The sequence below is a fragment of the Perissodus microlepis genome, chromosome 5 (genome assembly GCF_051167445.1).
Source record: "Perissodus microlepis isolate ML-2025 ecotype Zambia chromosome 5, ASM5116744v1, whole genome shotgun sequence".
NCBI classification, from domain to species: Eukaryota; Metazoa; Chordata; class Actinopteri; order Cichliformes; family Cichlidae; genus Perissodus; species Perissodus microlepis.
In genome coordinates this window covers 9,297,488-9,315,502 of record NC_140465.1, presented here as the reverse complement: position 1 = coordinate 9,315,502, position 18,015 = coordinate 9,297,488, and the positions used below count along the sequence as shown (strand labels likewise).

The 18,015-nt window shown below is 42.4% G+C and overlaps 1 protein-coding gene across 2 annotated transcripts in view; it reads right to left on the bottom strand.

The window, feature by feature from the left end:
- The window catches only part of cdh4 (cadherin 4, type 1, R-cadherin (retinal)), a 222,516-nt gene that overhangs the window by 24,110 nt on the left and 180,391 nt on the right, over positions 1-18,015 (bottom strand). For both annotated transcript variants that reach the window (XM_084927687.1, XM_084927688.1), the window contains exons 8-9: positions 15,093-15,265; positions 7,362-7,499 (exon numbers count right to left, since the gene is read on the bottom strand). In XM_084927687.1, the coding sequence (XP_084783813.1) occupies positions 7,362-7,499; positions 15,093-15,265 (311 nt within the window). The remainder of the gene's footprint in view (positions 1-7,361; positions 7,500-15,092; positions 15,266-18,015) is intronic.

The window sequence follows — 18,015 nt, the reverse complement described above, 5'->3', positions numbered from 1 at the left end:
CTCCATATGCAATGTTGACCTCATTAACATAAACCTCCTTCCAGTCCACTTCCATGAGATCTTGTCTAAACTTGTTAATTGCCTCGTTATTTCTTAACCTTCTATGACTCACGAAACCAACTTCTTCCTTTCTTTTCATATTTAAATCAAAAGTAAAAAAGACTGGTAGATGATCGCTTATATCATTTATGATGAGGCCACTCATAATATTACTCTCCAAGCTATTAATGAAAATATGATCAATTAATGTTTCTGATTTATCCGTTATTCTACTTGGCTTTATAATTAAAGGATAAAATCCTTTACCAAGTAATAATTCAAAAAAATCTGACGCAGCCTTATCATTTGCCTCTTTACAAAGATCAATATTATAATCACCACACAAACATAAAGTCTTATTTCCCTTAGCCTTACTCAATAAGTCTTCTACTGCCTCTGTAAATAACTCAATTTGTGACCCCGGTTTCCTATATATACACATTACAATTATATTACTTCTTCTTTCTATATCCAATTCCACTGTCACAGACTCCATTAAATCGTCTATAGCCACAGACATACATTCAACTTTTTTACATTTCAAATCGCTGTAACTAAGTTTAAGAATATAATCCACCCACTGTTATCATCTTCAATGCCCTGTACCAACACAGAGCAGAGCAGCTATCTGAACGCTACCCCAACAGAGGTCGATTATCTTGTTAATAATTTCAGCTCCTCACTACGTACGACTCTGGATACTGTAGCTCCAGTGAAAACTAAGGTCTCTAATCAGAAGTACCTGACTCCGTGGTATAATTCTCAAACACGTACCCTAAAGCAGATGACTCGTAATCTGGAGAGGAAATGGCGTGTCACAAATTTAGAGGATCATCATTTAGCCTGGAGAAATAGTTTGCTGCTTTATAAGAAAGCCCTCTGCAAAGCCAGAACATCTTACTATTCATCACTGATTGAAGAAAATAAGAACAACCCCAGGTTTCTCTTCAGCACTGCAGCCAGGCTGACAAACAGTCAGAGCTCTGTTGAGCCAACCATCCCTTTAACGTTAACTAGTAATGACTTCATGAACTTCTTCACAAATAAAATTTTTATCATTAGAGAAAAAATTACCAGTAATCATCCCACAGATGTAATATTATCTACAGCTACTCTTAGTACCATTGATGTTAAGTTAGACTCTTTTTCTCCAATTGATCTTTCTGAGTTAACTTCAATAATTACTTCCTCCAAACCATCAACGTGTCTTTTAGACCCCATTCCTACAAAACTGCTCAAAGAAGTCCTGCCATTAATTAATTCTTCGATCTTAAATATGATCAACCTATCTCTAATAATCGGCTATGTACCACAGGCCTTCAAGCTGGCTGTGGTTAAACCTTTACTCAAAAAGCCATCTCTAGACCCAGCAGTCTTAGCTAATTATAGGCCAATCTCCAACCTTCCTTTCATATCAAAAATCCTTGAAAGAGTAGTTGTCAAACAGCTAACAGATCATCTGCAGAGGAATGGTTTATTTGAAGAGTTTCAGTCAGGTTTCAGAGCTCATCACAGCACAGAAACAGCTTTAGTGAAGGTTACAAATGATCTTCTTATGGCCTCTGACAGTGGACTCATCTCTGTGCTTGTCCTGCTAGACCTCAGTGCAGCGTTCGATACTGTCGACCATAATATCCTATTAGAGCGATTAGAACATGCTGTAGGTATTACAGGTACTGCACTGCAGTGGTTTGTATCATATCTATCTAATAGACTCCAATTTGTGCATGTAAATGGAGAGTCCTCTTCACACACTGAGGTTAATTATGGAGTTCCACAGGGTTCAGTGCTAGGACCAATTCTGTTTACATTATACATGCTTCCCTTAGGCAGCATCATTAGAAGACATAGCATACATTTTCACTGCTATGCCGATGACACCCAGCTCTATCTGTCTATGAAGCCAGATAACACACACCAATTAGTTAAACTGCAGGAATGTCTTAAAGACATAAAGACCTGGATGGCCGCTAACTTTCTGCTTCTTAATTCAGATAAAACTGAGGTTATTGTACTCGGCCCTGAAAATCTTAGAAATATGGTATCTAACCAGATTCATACTCTGGATGGCATTACCTTGGCCTCCAGTAACGCTGTGAGGAACCTTGGAGTCATTTTTGACCAGGACATGTCCTTCAACGCACATATTAAACAAATATGTAAGACTGCTTTCTTCCATTTGCGCAACATCTCTAAAATTAGAAATATCCTGTCTCAGAGTGACGCTGAAAAACTAGTTCATGCATTTATTACTTCCAGGCTGGACTACTGTAATTCATTATTATCAGGATGTCCAAAAAACTCACTGAAAAGTCTTCAGCTAATCCAAAATGCTGCAGCAAGAGTACCTTCTCTCACCCCAACCGGTCGCAGCAGATGGCCGCCCCTCCCTGAGCCTGGTTCTGCCGGAGGTTTCTTCCTGTTAAAAGGGAGTTTTTCCTTCCCACTGTCGCCAAAGTGCTTGCTCATAGGGGGTCATATGATTGTTGGGTTTTTCTCTGTATCTATGAAGCGCCTTGAGGCGACTTTTGTTGTGATTTGGCGCTATATAAATAAAATTGAATTGAATTGAATTGAAAATCACAATTAACAAAAAGTGCCACCCCTCCTGCCTTTTTCTTAATTCTATTTACAAAGTATAAATCGTACCCTTCGATACAAAAATGACAACCCCTCTTCTCATCTAACCATGTTTCAGACAGAGCAATTATTTGAAACCTGCCTCTCAAACTATACAGAAAATCTTTAATCGAAGCAAAACTTCTATAAAGACTTCTGCAATTAATATGAATTAATGAAAATGTATTAACTATTTCAACCATATCCCTGAATTGCTCCTCTGTATAATATTCACATGTGACATTAATTGCATTAAGCACATTCCTTTCAGGGTCAATACCTACTTCAAAATCATATGATTTATTATCTGAGTCGTTGAGCATTATGCATAATTATTCTAAAACTATCTATTAACCTCAAAAAAAGAAAGGGATCCTTAGCAATCGCACATTCATTTATCGACATATTTTAAAGTCCGTTGATCTTGTTTTCTTCCATGTCCAATTTACAATTTCCTTTTGTCCTTTTCCACCCGAAGTAACATCTGTTCTTGTAAAGGATGAACTAATTGTTTTTAGGCTCATAGCCATGATTGGTCGTAACCGTTTGCCTATCTTGGTAATGTTATCTCGTATAAATGTCCAATTCCTCAAGATCCTTAATCGTTATAACCTTGGCTTCTTCTGGCGTTCCATTCAGTTTAATCATCACTTTACAGTTCCTGGTCCAGGTTGCTTGAATCTTTTTCTCCTTCCGTAAAATGCGAGCTTGTCTAGCAATATCTGCATTTCTTTTTGTAAGATGTTCATTCAAATATACTCCGCTTCCTTTCAAAAGGCTGGACCGCCTCAGCAAATCAACTTTGTGTTTACGGTTTACAAATCTCACTACAATTGCTGGAGGAGCATTAGTGTGCCTTCTAGGAAGGGTATAGCATGCAGATATATTATTACTATGCAGGGGAAGTTTTTTATTCGAAAAGAATTCCACAACCTGCCGTTCCAACGACTGTAGCTCCTCCATCGGGGGCTCGTCTTCTCCTCTTTTTGCACCGGTCCCAGACTCGGTGACTCTCGCATAGTTTCCAGACCTGTAATAATCACTTCCTCAAGTCGAGCCTGCTGTTCTAGATCGTCCACCTTCCTTTCCAAAAACTGGATTGTCTTATCTTTCTCCTTATCAGGTTTTTTAGTTCTTTGATTTGGTCCATCATCGACATTAATATTCCTTGTTGCTTATTTACTTTTTCACTTTCCGACGTCAGCGAGTTAAGTGAATATTTAATCCCCTCCAGATCTTCTTCGACTTTCTTCATCTTTGCCATTTTGTCTCTTATAAATGTCAATCTTAGTTTATTTATTTGCCCAGACAAGTTCTATAACTGAAATTGTTTGGAGTTTTAACACCAAACATCACGGCACCACCGCGAGGACGCCAATCCGGCTGTGATCACGTCCGCCATCTTCATGATGAGACATGGTATAGTACACATATTACATGACTTAAGACAAAACCCTGGCAGCTATGACCTCGCAAGTACAAATTTATACTAAAAAAGGTCAAATAAGGGAGCTTTTAGAAATAAACTCAATCAGTATAGCATGTAGGCTACGGAGTCAGAGCCACTCTGCTTAACAGTTTGTGTGGCAAAACACCCATTTGAAATTACCCTAAACATACTTTAAAAAAATGTTCTGTAAAATTCACACTTCTCCTAATTATTGTTGAGTCAGTGCTTGATCGTGACTTCACAAGAGTGTACACTTGATTAAATTGTTTGATTAGACCTACTGTGGCAATAGCATTGTCTTTTAGTTCATCACATATTGCCAAACATAGTAGTGACATTACACATTCAGGCACATGTGGTGAAATGAATAAAACATTTTGGTGTTTTTTTTGTTTTTGTTTTTTTTCCAAATTAGATGCAGTATATCAGCTTGGTTTACACCCCCGTAAGCAATTTCACTTAATTAACGTGCTTATGTTTTCTCTATGCCTCCTGCAGAGAGCAATGAATTCTTCTCGGGTCTGTCATAGACAAATAATTACCGAAGCGCTCTAAGTCATGTTGGGAAGCAAAACAAGTAGTAGAGACTGACAATGCAGTGGAAATGGCATCTGTTGGAAAACAACTTCTCCGCTGTGGCTGTTAATGTGTTAATGTGCTGCGCTGATACATTACAGCACTAGAAACACACACCAAAATATGGTGAGCTCAAGCTTTACTGACAAGCTCAGACATATTTTTGCAGTTGTGCAGGAGTGTTGTAGGCAAACTGTGTGTGGATGTTGAGGTGAAAGTCTGGGTTGGGAAACTTTCTAAACGTCAGATCACATCCTCACTCCAGCAAACGAAAACAAATTCTGTCTCTTTGTAGCCTTTAAATAGTCCAGTCCCTGCTGAGGGAAAACAACATATATCACAGTTTGTATGGGTTAAAAATGTATATACATGGGCTTGCAGTTTTGTGGTAAAGGAGCCAGAACCGCAGACGGGGAGGAGGGGGACGTAGACCCATTATGTGTAGAGCGGCAGCCTCGTTCATTGAGCTCTACCTCTGACAGCTGGGGAGCTCTTATCAGAGCATGCGGCTGGAACTGTACTGGCACGCACGCTGACGACGGCCCCGCTGAGGAGACTGGGATCACAGTGTGTGACACTGACACACTGTTTGCTCTGCCTTTGAGCTTTGCTGAAAACAGCATCTGTCTCTCTTTGGAATCATAGAAATCCAAATGTTTACATAAAGCGCAGCCATGGCCCTGTAGGTCTATCAGACTGTGGTCAGCGTTTGATCCTGTTCCAGTCGTACAGTCATTCGAACTCTTAAAACTAAGCAAATGTACAACTAACAACACAAGCACTTGTTCTAGGAAAGTGGGCCCGCTGTAGCGTGTCTTCCTGTCAGGCCAGTGTGGTGGTGTAAGGGATTGGGGGTGGATGCCTGCAGATAAATTCCAACTACACGAGGCAATGTGAGCAGGAAAAGAAAACTGATCTCATTCAGCTCCTTTTCCTGCCTCTCTTTAATCTCCTGTCACTCTCCTGTATTCTGCACCAATTTCTCCTCATAGATCTGTCCTCATCTTAAAGTGTTGTACACGGTCGCATTTCCCTCCTTTTTTTATGCTTTGGTAGCGTTAACATTTCAACAGCACTAACACTGCACTGTGTGGTTGTTGACACTGACCAGACAGTGTGTTTTCAAAACAAAAACGTTTGAACGTACGTTTTCACTTAAAGGCTTAACCAACAGCATGTCTATAGAACAGCAGGTTAGCATGGCAACTAAATATATAGCTATTAAAATGTCAGATGAGGGTCGAAAGGCAAAGGATGACACCTTTTGACCCAAAGGTTAGCCCCACTGTCACTGGTGACACACGCTATACACTGAAAAAAGGGATTGGCCATCTCTTGGATTTATGTAAGCATCTTGCGTGTATTCAACATAATTGCCTCATGCTTTAAAGTTAAGTGTAACTATATAGTGTAGAAACTACATGATATGCAGAGAGGGTAGATTAAATTGTTCATATGATGTTCGAGTGAAGTAAGTCAATAATATAGCAATGTTAAATCTCGCCACTGCATGTGATTTCATCTCAACAGCTTTGGATCGTGGTTTGAGGAAGGCATCCATCTCAGTCAAGTCGAGCAGCCGCCTTGGGTGGTTGTTACATTTACAAAAGTCTAACTTGTAATTTGAACAAAATAATTTCATGTTTCTCTGGTGAAGGTAATTAAATCATGTAGGATTTGTATGAACTTAATTTGTTCTTGTTGAGATGACATGATACAATCTAGTAAGAGTGGTTAGTTGCTGGACTCATGAAATTCACAAGATCACATGAGATTTCAAACTGCAGGAAAAATCACTGGAGTTATAAGAGGCAGACAACTACACACACACCACACCTATGCTATCGCTATTTATTGTGGTTTATCATGGCTTTCCTACCAATCCTGGATTGGTGGTGTGGTGGTTAGTGCTGTTGCCTCACAGCAAGAAGGTCCTGGGTTCAAATCTGCAATCTGGCTAGTTTGCACTGGGTTCTCTCTGGGTATTCTGGTTTCCTCCCACAGTTAAAAATCATGCAGTTATTAGAGTTAGGTTGATTGGTGATTCCAAATTGCCCATGAATGTGAATGCAAATGATTGTTTGTCTCTATGTGATAGACTGGTGAGCTGTCCAGGGTGTACCCTGCCTCTTAAATCTATCACTTCAGGGTTATGCCCCAGCCCCCCCTGCAACTTGGATAAAGATAGGCGGATGGCAGTTGTTGTAAATCCATTTCATTTTTATGTTAACCAGACTCTAGACTGTGTTGAACATTATGTAATATGAAGATAACATGTAGTATTTAAGTGACTAAGTAATATTGGGGTAAAAGCTATTGACTAGTTTTGGAATAAAATGACGAAATCGTGAACGATTAAAATATTCCAAGAGTTCAACTTACTTCATCTAAACATGTTTCAATCACGTTTAATCAACACAAAATGCACAGGTTTACAGAATATGAATAAGTTGTGTTGATTTAACTAAGTTGTTTAAGTTTCTGCCAAAGCAAAACAGTTGTGTGCAACCGATGTCCACTATTGAATTAAGTAAATCCAACATGGTCTTTTTTTCAGTGTATTCTGCATGAAAACAATAGGACAGAAGTAGAATGATATTAAGGCTCATACAGCCCCACACAGCAGGCTAATACAGCTTCAGTCTGCAGACTGAAGATGAGTGCAGACAAGACTCACCGTCCTCACTGTCAGTTCAGGCGGGTTGTCGTTGATGTCTGTAATAGAGATGAGGGCGGTGGCTGTGTTGGAGAGTCCAAAATTCAGGTTGCCCTCCATGTCAGTGGCCTGGACAATAATGGTGTACTGAGAGACTTTCTGTAAAAACAAACAGGAAAAGACAAACGACAGTGATCAAATCCTTGTACAAACAGAAAGTATTTCTCCATCTCACACTGACACTGGAATGAAAGCTCTCTCAGCTCTTGTACATGCATGCCCAACTATTTATTTTTATTTTTTTATTTACAGTAGTTTTCCAGCTGTAAATATTTATTCATTTACTGCTGACCAACTACTGGAACAACTGAGTAGTTGGAGTCTGCTCAAAGACTTTACCTGCTCGATACCAGATAGCGAGTAGCACACATACACAAACAAAACACACAAAGTTGCAGAAAGGGAGCAATGCATTGTTAAAAGGCCCATCCATTACTGACTAAAAGTCTTGGCTTTCTGCTGAGAGAATGGAGTTGGATCATCACTCATTTTAATGGTGGTGCTGCCACTTTAAGATGCACCACGGTGCTTTAGATAATACCAGAAGTTGAATGTGCCTTATTTCGTGCGAGCGGGTGTCACCCTAGAGTGCACTGCGGTAAAGACTGCTATAGTACAGTGCAATGACCAGGAAAACAAAAGGAAAAATCAAACACGAAGCTTTCTTTAGATACAAAAAAACCCCACAGAGAGAATACATCCACACTGCAGCGACACTGTCCATGGTGCTGAAAGTTCAGACTGTCCCTAGACTCAGCACTGGAAAGAGGTCTCTGTGTGAGTGTGATTCCATCCTGACAGCATATAAGCCTCTCTGCTTTGTGGCTTTGCAGTCTCTTTCCCTTTTTATGAATCCACTTGGCTCAGGCCTCCATTGTGGGAGGAATGAACGTCAAGGACAGGACACTGTTCGTTTCACAGGGCCTGCTGTGTTGCTGAAGATCCAGAATGAGTTCTACCAGTGCTCTAATGTTCATTTGTTGCTATGCTACCTTTACAATATGTGCTGAGGTCACAAGTTCTAGCAATTTGATGGCCAGTGGCACTTATGACAGACTCTTTGAGGGAACAAGAACAAACCGAGCCAGAGGCCGTGTAGCTATAGATAATGCAGTTACAGATTCCTGCTTAGAAAGCAGTTTCTTTACTTTTTAATTTCTTTGACTCATGTCCTCCCCACCCCACCCCGGTTTATTGTGTGTTCTTTGTTAATTGCACACTCCCTGCTTCTTTTGATCTCCTCCTATCTTTTTTTGCTATCTTAGCTTGGTGTATTTTTTCTCTCTCCCTGCATCTCTGCCAGAATCTCGCACTATATCTCTACATCGCCTTCTCTCCCTCCCACTCTTTCTTTTTTCAATAGTGAAGGATGCAGTTGATTTTTAGATCAAAGCATTCAGACCAGTTAAAACAGCCAGCTGGAGTCATTTAGCATCTCTCCAAGTCATTATGAAGTGCACAGACATGTTAATCTGCACCAAACCAAGCCTATTAATGAAAACTCAATACTGGCTGCCCTTTATTAGACTCATAATGAAATATCAATACCATCTCCCCTCATACAGAGCTTCAGTAAATAGAGCATCCAATGAATGTGTCTCTCTGCAGACTCATTTAGATCCGGTCACATACATCAGTCTAGAAATAGCACCAGATGGCTGCAGGAAGCTAATAGGCTTAAGCTTTGATGGACGGTTCTTTCTTGGTCAGGTGAAGAAAAAAAAAGCCTGGACCTGAGCCAGCAGGTGGAGCTCTCAGACAGTAGCGGATGATGCTGATGCACTCTATCCTGCAGGGTTATATCACTCATCTGAGAGTAGCTGTGAGTTTATGACCCTGCTCGCGCGCACATCCTCATCTGTCCACATCCGCTAACGTTCCAGTGAGTGGGAACAGGTGGGACACTCAGACACTTACACGCTGGGCGTACACACACACACACACACACACACACATGTAGGCACGCGCACACAGCCAAGCGTTTTCTGCTGTCCAAAAGTGGCTACCCAAAAAAAACAGTAAAAGGCTCTCTAATGAGTCCTATGGAAGCACTGAACAGAAAATCTCTCTGTTAGATTAGAGTCCAACACTGGCAGGAAGTACAGCTTGACCAGCAGCAACAGTCCAGACTTCCTTGCTGTTCTCGAGTGTCACTGACTTAATCTGCAAAAGCTTAAAACCATCAGAGGTCACAGAAACACCTGCACACAGAGCTCCGCCAACAACAACAACAACACTCAATCCCTTTTTTCACAGGGACCAAATTAGGTAGTTTACCATATCGGAGCTTGAGGAAAGCAATGGCTTCAGGCTATCAATGTTAGCTACTCAAGCCAGGCAGCCATCAGGACAAGTGGAAAAAGCTGGCGGCTCTTAGGAGGCAAATGGTCCAGTGGGGCAATCTTAGCAAGAACAAAGTCGAGGAAAATCCTGGTCAGAACTGGGAAGGCAAATGGAGAGGAGTGCTCCTCTAGCAACACACACGCAGTAGCGAACTGTCCCTGATCTGAGCGTGCAGTTTCACTCAGACATGCTGTGAAGGCACACTTAAAGAGGGTAAAGAGACCGCAACCAGATGAGTAAAGGACTTGTTTTTGTAAATGCGTCGTTTGCGGATTGTGTTCTGGCTTACCGGGCTCCCAGTGGCCACGGTCATTAGGTTGTCACTTACAATCTGTCTCAAATGGCCCAGTACACGCCTAAAACTGCGAAAACCAGCTTCTTTCGTCCTTTGACTACACTCTCCCAGCAACCACCTCAGCAACTCCCTCAGTGTCGCTGAACCCCATTACAGTTTCCACTCAGTCCAGCTGACATCAATTAAATTTACACAATTTGATTTGATGCTGTTCGATTCCATTTCATTAGATTTTAGTTGGGTTCAGTTCAATTTGCTCCAGTTCACTTCTCTTACACCGATGCCACTGAAAATCAGAGAAATCTATAGTTACAAGTGGACGTGCGGAAACTCGCAGTCCACACAGCTACTCTCCATTTTTACATTTTTCCCCTGTTAGTACCAAAAAACATGCATCCTATTCTCTCTTCCTCACTCACATGGAGGTCCCTCAGGTTGGTGTAAGGACAGGAACGGCTCAACACTGGTTTGAAGACACAAGCCAGCTGAGACTCACTGTCAGTAGCACACAGTGCAACACTGACTCAGGTACATGTTGGTACATGTGGGATATAAACTCTAAAGCTACTTGATTAGATATGCCTCCACATTTACGCAATCAGCGCAAATGCTCTGAGTCACAAATATAACAATCTGCCAGACTAAAACAGAGATACTGAGCAAGAGGTTCCATGAGTTGGGTTGCACAGGAAATCAGTTGAACAAACAGGAACATGATGCACGTGCTATTGCTAAATTTTTGGCTCCAACATGTTATAAACATATAAAAACAGTTTGGTGGAAATGTCATATTTACGGCTCTTTTTAATCTTATTTCCATGCTTATATCTTGTGTTTTGATTATTTATACTTTTTGGTTTGTCTCTAATCACCTCTTTGTGCAAACAGGACAGCTTGACTTAGGTGTATTTGTGTGCTGAGAGAGTGCTTGTTTAGCTGAACAAAGCTGTGTGTCAACATCAAGGCTCGTGGCCAAATGTGAGAATTCAGTGCAAACTTTGCAAAATCGGATCTGCGTATCACTTTCAGTTCACCTTAGGTGTTTAGCTACACACTTATACCTGTGATCTGCACAGGCACAGCGATGCACCCCCAGTGAAAATATCAGTGAGGAGCACGCCATACATGCAACTCAAATTTACCTTCAAGAGAAGGAAAAAGAAAAAGTCATCAAAATCCTCGGGACACATCATCTAGGAAGCATCAACGTCTGTAGTGTGCAAATCCATCTGACGGAGCTTGAGATATTTCATTACATGAGAGAAAACTCTGAGCTGCTGGCAGTGCCAGAGAAAATGTCAGGGGATCACCAAAGTCAGTTATCCCAGGAGACAATGGATATTAAAAAGACTTCACAACAATCCATCTAGCAGTTGTCAAGATATCTCAGTCTGGACCTAAATGGTGTCCTAACAGGCAGACTGAAAAAGAGAGCAACACTTCCCAGTTTGTACTGGGCAAACACCTTTCATCTGAGTCTAGTCTTTTGGATATTGAGACTGTTTATTGATTCAACAAGAACAGATGTGAGAATATTTGGTTCTCCAATAAATCAGGAAAATCTACGGCTGGGAAATACAGAAACATTGTGGTGTGCAGGATATTGTTGACATCAACTAAACGTATTATTTAGTACAGGTTTAGCTAAAGATATTATGCACAGGCTTTAAGATGTGGGGCCTTTGGGCTTTTCCTCTCTCAAATCATACTTTCATGGGGCAATTATTGGAATTCCTTATAATGTGTTAATATGCGCTGGGATGCTTCTCAGTCTCTCTAGTCCTCTTCTACCAATTGCAGCATTATATGGAAACAGAGAAACTGCATTTCTATTTCTCTCAAACGCCTTTTCTGTCTGCTTACAACCTGACTTTTTGGGGTAATGTGAGCTATATTGTACAGATGTGTAGGGACAGCCAGTGAGATTTAGAGATTTATCTCTAATAAAATTACCAAGACGTACAGACAAGTCCTGACAGAAGACTAGAGAAGCAAAGAATTGACAAATGTGACCCAGTTCAGCACCGTGTTGCTCCACATAATAAAGCAGATAGCGAGCGGACCTGTTCTTGATTGAATGTTGACTACAAACTGTCAACATCTACCTACACGCGTCAATACTTTTCATTCAGCATCCAGCTCAGAATCCTCCGATGGCTTCACTTTCTGGAGCTCTAGAGCAAGAAGGTGAATTAACATAACTCAGCAACTCAGAGGCGATAAAGCTGCGGGACTATATCGGATGCCAGTTCTCAGCCTACATCCCCAGTTGGGCTTTGCAGATCCTAATGGAGCCAGGCTGTGGGCACTCATGTCCTTGAGGCAGTCCAGGCGATGTCCTAATCGACGTTGAGACGGTCCAATGTTGAGCTGGCACCTGGCAACTCAGCACCATGCCACACCAGACTGTTCCAACCCAGGGCTCATGGGAGACTGAGACAGCCTGGGGTAATGAAAGGAAACAGCTACGCCTGCCAGAGGAACTGAAGCCACAGGGAGAGGGCGCAAAGGGAGAGTGTCCGTGCCAGCTGTGGCACTCTGAAATGGCCCACTCTGCTACCTGCTGCATCTGAGCTGCACTTCATTAGAAGACTGTTTCTTCATTCATATTATTTTTTAGAACAGCATGCATGTACGAAACTGCAAGTGCCTTAAACCCAGTGGACGATGACATAAAAACATTTGTGCTTACTGTATTTATATTTAGCTCATGAGCCTGTGGGCAGGAGTGTGTGGAGGGTTAAGGGTTGTTGTGAGTGAGGCAGAATAATTGGTATACAGCGGTGTCAGAGGCAGGTGATACCGAGCTAACCTCCTGTTCTCCTCAACACGAGCCGAACCTTTTAATTAGCACATGAATATCCTAATTAGATGCCAGAACCAGGGAAGAAGATTAGTTAAAGCGCGAGAAATGAGAATGAGAAATGGGTGGGGATATGCGCTGCGCAAACTGTTAATTCACTGTCAATACAAGTAGTTTGAATGCCCATGACTCTGCATAACATCAGGTGCCTATACCACACTGGTTGCTCAGACCCCCCCGTGCAACACCTGGGATCTCATTCTTCTGCTTTCGCTGCTCCTCCTTACTCGGTATGAGCGGCATTGCCTATTTACGACACGGGTGTATGCGCGCGTGTGCCCATGTGTCTGTGCTTGTTTGTGTTGATGACCTTGACAGCAGGTGGGTGAACTCCCAGGTGTGTCCTAGTTTTTTGTGGGAGGATCACAGGCAGGTGGGACTGTGCCTGGCTTGATGTGTCCAGATTAATGAGCTTTCCCTCACTCACATCAGCTGCTACTGCCGCAGCCTGGGCCAAGCTGGAAACAGGGACACAGACCTGGCCCGCATTCACTAGACTCATTTATATTGTCCCACAAATGTGCCACGCTATCATGCCATGCCAGCTCCATATAAAAATTGGATAAGGAAGAAGCATTGATGTATTGTCTCTTCTGTTATCAAAACCTGCTTCTGTTCTTGATATTTTAACCATAATTATTCTCTAAATACGCTTGCTGTACTGCTGGTAAAATCCTGTTTTTCATTCTCAATGTATTGGCTGGCCAGGTTTAGCGCTGAGAGGGACCGGTGGGATTTCTCAGAATATAAACATTATGAGACACACTCAGCGGTGCTTTTATGCCGGCAATAAAATCAGCCAACTAAGTTATGGGGATGAGATTATCCCTCATAATGAAGGCATATGAATTTGAATGTTTTTGCCGATTTTTAGCACCGGTATAGGGGATAGGTTTGAGCATTTGTGTTTGAGACAGTGTCTGCAACACGAAACGCCTGATAAAACGCGGCTGCCCATAGTAACCCGATGTTGGGAAAAACAAAAGTTCACCCCCGGTGACCTTTCTCATTAGCAGAATAAGATGGAGGATAGCGCTGTGGTTTTGGTGGTGTGTGGGTTGGCAAAGGACCACAGCGAGCAACAGACACGGCAACAGCGGATGAGGCAAACGAAGGCAATGAAAAGAACACTCCTGCGACCTCGTCAGCAGAGAGGTGCTGGATTTACGCGCCCATTATGCCTGCCCTGCTCTGCGTGCTGAGATACTTGCCGGTCATTTTTATTTACACACAATAAGCAGACACGCAAATGAATCAAAATTAATGAGGTAATTTTGTGCTCGGTTTGACATTTGTGAAAGGGGGAATGCGGCTGACTTGTTTTGTTTTTTTTAAAGGCTTTGTTATAATCTGCGATTATAATTTGATTTTGGGAATTTGCAGGTGGATTTATTTATTTGGGTCTTTATACATTTATTTATTCAGAAAAAAAGCATAGTATGCATATAGAAGTCAAGGAAGCTCATTGTAAAAGTTAAGAAACTGTTAAACAACTAGTAAAGTCTAGTATGAACTTGTACAAATCTGGATTAAACAATTGGCAAAATGGGATAACGTAGGTCTCGCCTAGGCCTGCATTAAAATACAAAGCCACTTACCTTGCTATGTGGATTGAGTCTAGATCACACACTAAATGCCATTAAAAGTTGGGGATGGGATTATACTGCCTTACAAAAATGCACACAGACAGGAGGGGATGGTTGCCTTTCTTATTGCGCTATTTTTTAATGTGCTGCAATGTGCTGGAGGAAGCACACACAGTCGGTGCCCTTGTAATATAATGGCTGCCTGCCACAACAAAGTGGAGGGCAAAAGGACATCTGCACAGAGCACTGTGTACACACTCTGATGATAAACTTTACATTACATGCACCCCAGTGGGCACCTCGTGTGCTCGCGAATGCTGAATCTTTATTACGTTGCTGTAATAAGTAGTGATAGTCTAATTTCGAGGCCCATCACTGTTCTGGGACTGTTTTTGATGAACACACAGAAAATTAGGTATAAAAACAGATAAAGTAACAACATTTTATTCTTTAGTAGTATATATGAATATGACTCTAAACACAGACTAACGTACGCATAACATAACCGAACCTTCATAATTGTTTTATTGCGTGGGCACAAATGAGATGCAGAGTGAATCCTCGATGTAAGTAACGGGAGCACAGAACACACAGCTTACACTGACCTCTCTGTCCAGGCCGGCTGCCACCGTAACGATGTCTCCAGTCTCACTGTTGATGGTGAACATGTTGGGGATGGGGCTGTGGGGGCTCTGGGAGAGGATGCGGTAGCGCACCATGCCGTTCGCTGTGGTGGAGTCGTCCGAGTCTGTGGCGGTAACCTGCATCACAGACGAGCCTGCGGAGAGATTCAAAGATTCAAAACTGTAGCGGATATACGCGTTATGCTGGCTTGACTAGAAGAGGTCAGGCTGGGAAAAAGAAAAAGAAAAAGTAAGCATGCATACATTAAAATAAAATTTTTAAAAAAGGGCTTTTCAAGTGCCTTTGTTTGTTAAAGATTTTTTCTGAAGTATCAAAGAGAAGGAAGTCGGGCGTGTGAAGACTCAGAAGGCACAAAAACTTGAAACAAGTCAATCAAGACTTTTCAAATTGCTGTGGCGTACCGTTCTTTGGCAAACATCTTTTAGAGTCAGAGCTATTACAGAGCACAGCACAAACACACAAACAAAACCTGTTAAATAAGCTCCCATTTTAAAGCTGCGCTGTTTGGTGGTCTATATATTTCAAACTAGCGGGGCAAAGTTTCCACCTCTGTAGAGTCTATTTAGTAATGAGCACCGGGTCTTCTGCTACTTCCACCATCCATTATTTCAGCCTTCAGCAGCGCTGTCACTGCCCTTAATGCTTCAATACACTCTCCCTATTTGTCTTAGAATCACAGATAAACACTGCCATTTAAGCCAGACAGCACAGAGGTAGAGAGGCAGAGGGAGTGCTCACGAGGATGTGTGCAGGAAGGGTGTGTATGTGCCCACAGTTCCTTCCAGGCACATGTATGCATTAGTATGCATGTGCGTGTTTGTGTCCTCTCAGCATGTTTCAGGGTGAGAGGCCCTGTGTCCCTGCATCTTCCCCGAGCAGAATTATTGATTTGCACGAGTTTGTCAGCTGGGCTCACAAATGTGACCAGGCAATTAGGAGCACTTGGTGCTGGAAAGAGGAGAGATCACCTCGCCTCCCTCTCAGGGTTCTGTGAAAATGTCACTTTCCATCAGGCAGCCATTTACAGGCTGCTGCCGCTGCCGTTGCTGCTGCCGCTGAGAGAGAAAAAAAGACTGTCAGCTTGCAGGAGGAGGAAAGCAGAGAGAAGAGATGGCTGAAACACAAACATGCTTAAATGAGAAGAGCGTGTAAGTAGTGGAAAACAGAAAGCGAGGAGGACAAGGACAAAGGAGCTGAAGCGTTAAAAGAAATGAAGGAAGAGTGGTGATGCGTTTGGCGTGATGCACGCGGCCTAATTTATTGACTTAATATTCATTTAGATTCTTTTAAAAACATGCCACTGCTTTCATGTGAGGGGGATCAAAAAAGTAACTTAGCGACTAATCTTACCTCAGTGGGTTTGGTGGTGGGTGGTGGGTGCCGTGCTGAGCAGGCACTTAATCACAAATGCTCAACTGTCATATCAAAAGTGAATCAAACTGGTCACGTGTCACGTATGTTCTAAAGCAGAAGTAGAAACACCAAGCTTGACTTGGACTCTTTCCAAAGCATAAATTTAAATGTTTCAGCTGAAGCTGGGAAGCCGCCGGATCGGTGGCAGATTCAGCGGTCCCCTGTGGGTCTGAGCTGTTACAGGTGTCTCCATTCCTGTAATTGGGTCTAGATGGCACCATCATTCCTGTGACACCGTGCATGGACGGGATAATTGTAGCCTCGATTTCTATTTCAAACTTCATTAATTTTCAAAGCAGGATTTGTCATGTCGAACAGCAAGGAAAAGAAGAGAGGCCGTGGAAAGACAGGAAAGAGGAAACAATGAGCGATATTCCACCGAGGGGCATCGGTATATAATCAGCCTCTGAAGCCTTCCACACAAGAACAGGACCAGAGAAATCACATGTTCACACATGAAGCTTTCATTCAGTCATATGATGACTGCTGGCTTTCAGAAGCAAAAAAGGAAAGGCTATGGCTGAAAGGGTTAAACTCTGAGCCTGCTTAATTCCGATTTAATTTGAACACTAATACCAAATCCTAATTGCCTTCCTGCTAAAATCGTTGGACCTGAAAATTTGGTAGCAGGCGCGTATATTGTTGGCCATTCCGATCACGTGACCAGAGATCACTGGTGAGGTCTATCTGCTGCCTAAACATTAATCAGTCCGAGTCAACAGCCGACTTCCAATTAGAGAGAAGACGGAGTTAAAAAAAAGAAAAGAAAAAGGGAAAAGGAGGATGGCGATGGACAGAAATAGCAGGACTGGCGAGGTGCACACAAAGACAGGCAGGAAAGGTGGAAACTGCAGGGCATAAAACGAAATAAAAGAGGAGCGTAGTGGTGAGAGAGTTTGTAAAGACCACTAAAAGAAAAAAATAAAGGGGAAGTCAGGGAGCGAGAGGGCAGGGGATGGACGATAAAAGAGGATAATAATTCTAATCAGTGGAGGGAAGATAGAGGTTTCGTTTCAGCAGCAAAGAGTGGCTGCTGTACAGTACAGTACAGGCAGTGCAGGCAGAGAGCCAGAAGGAGAAATAGAGGTTGAGAGGTAAGGAAGGTAAGAGAGAAGCCTTAAGCCTGGTGAATCTTGGCGGGAGTGATGAGCAGGGCTGGGAGTTTTCACACAAGAGCCTCTAATCGAGTCCACAACACTTTGAGGAGACGGGGAATTCAGTCCAACCATTTGAACCATTCAAAAATATTTTCTTTGTCACAGCACATCAGCCGTGTCTGCTGATCTATTCCTGTCGACTTTCATCCAGGACCACAGAGGCAGAAGCCTGTGCTCATGTGAAGGACAGGCAGCAAAGGCTGCTCATTATGCAGGCGAGCAAGAGAATAGCAAAGTGGAGGGAAGTTATTTCAGGCGTCCAGGGATCCAGCTGCAAAAACAGTCAGATTCATTCTCTGAATGCACACTGGTG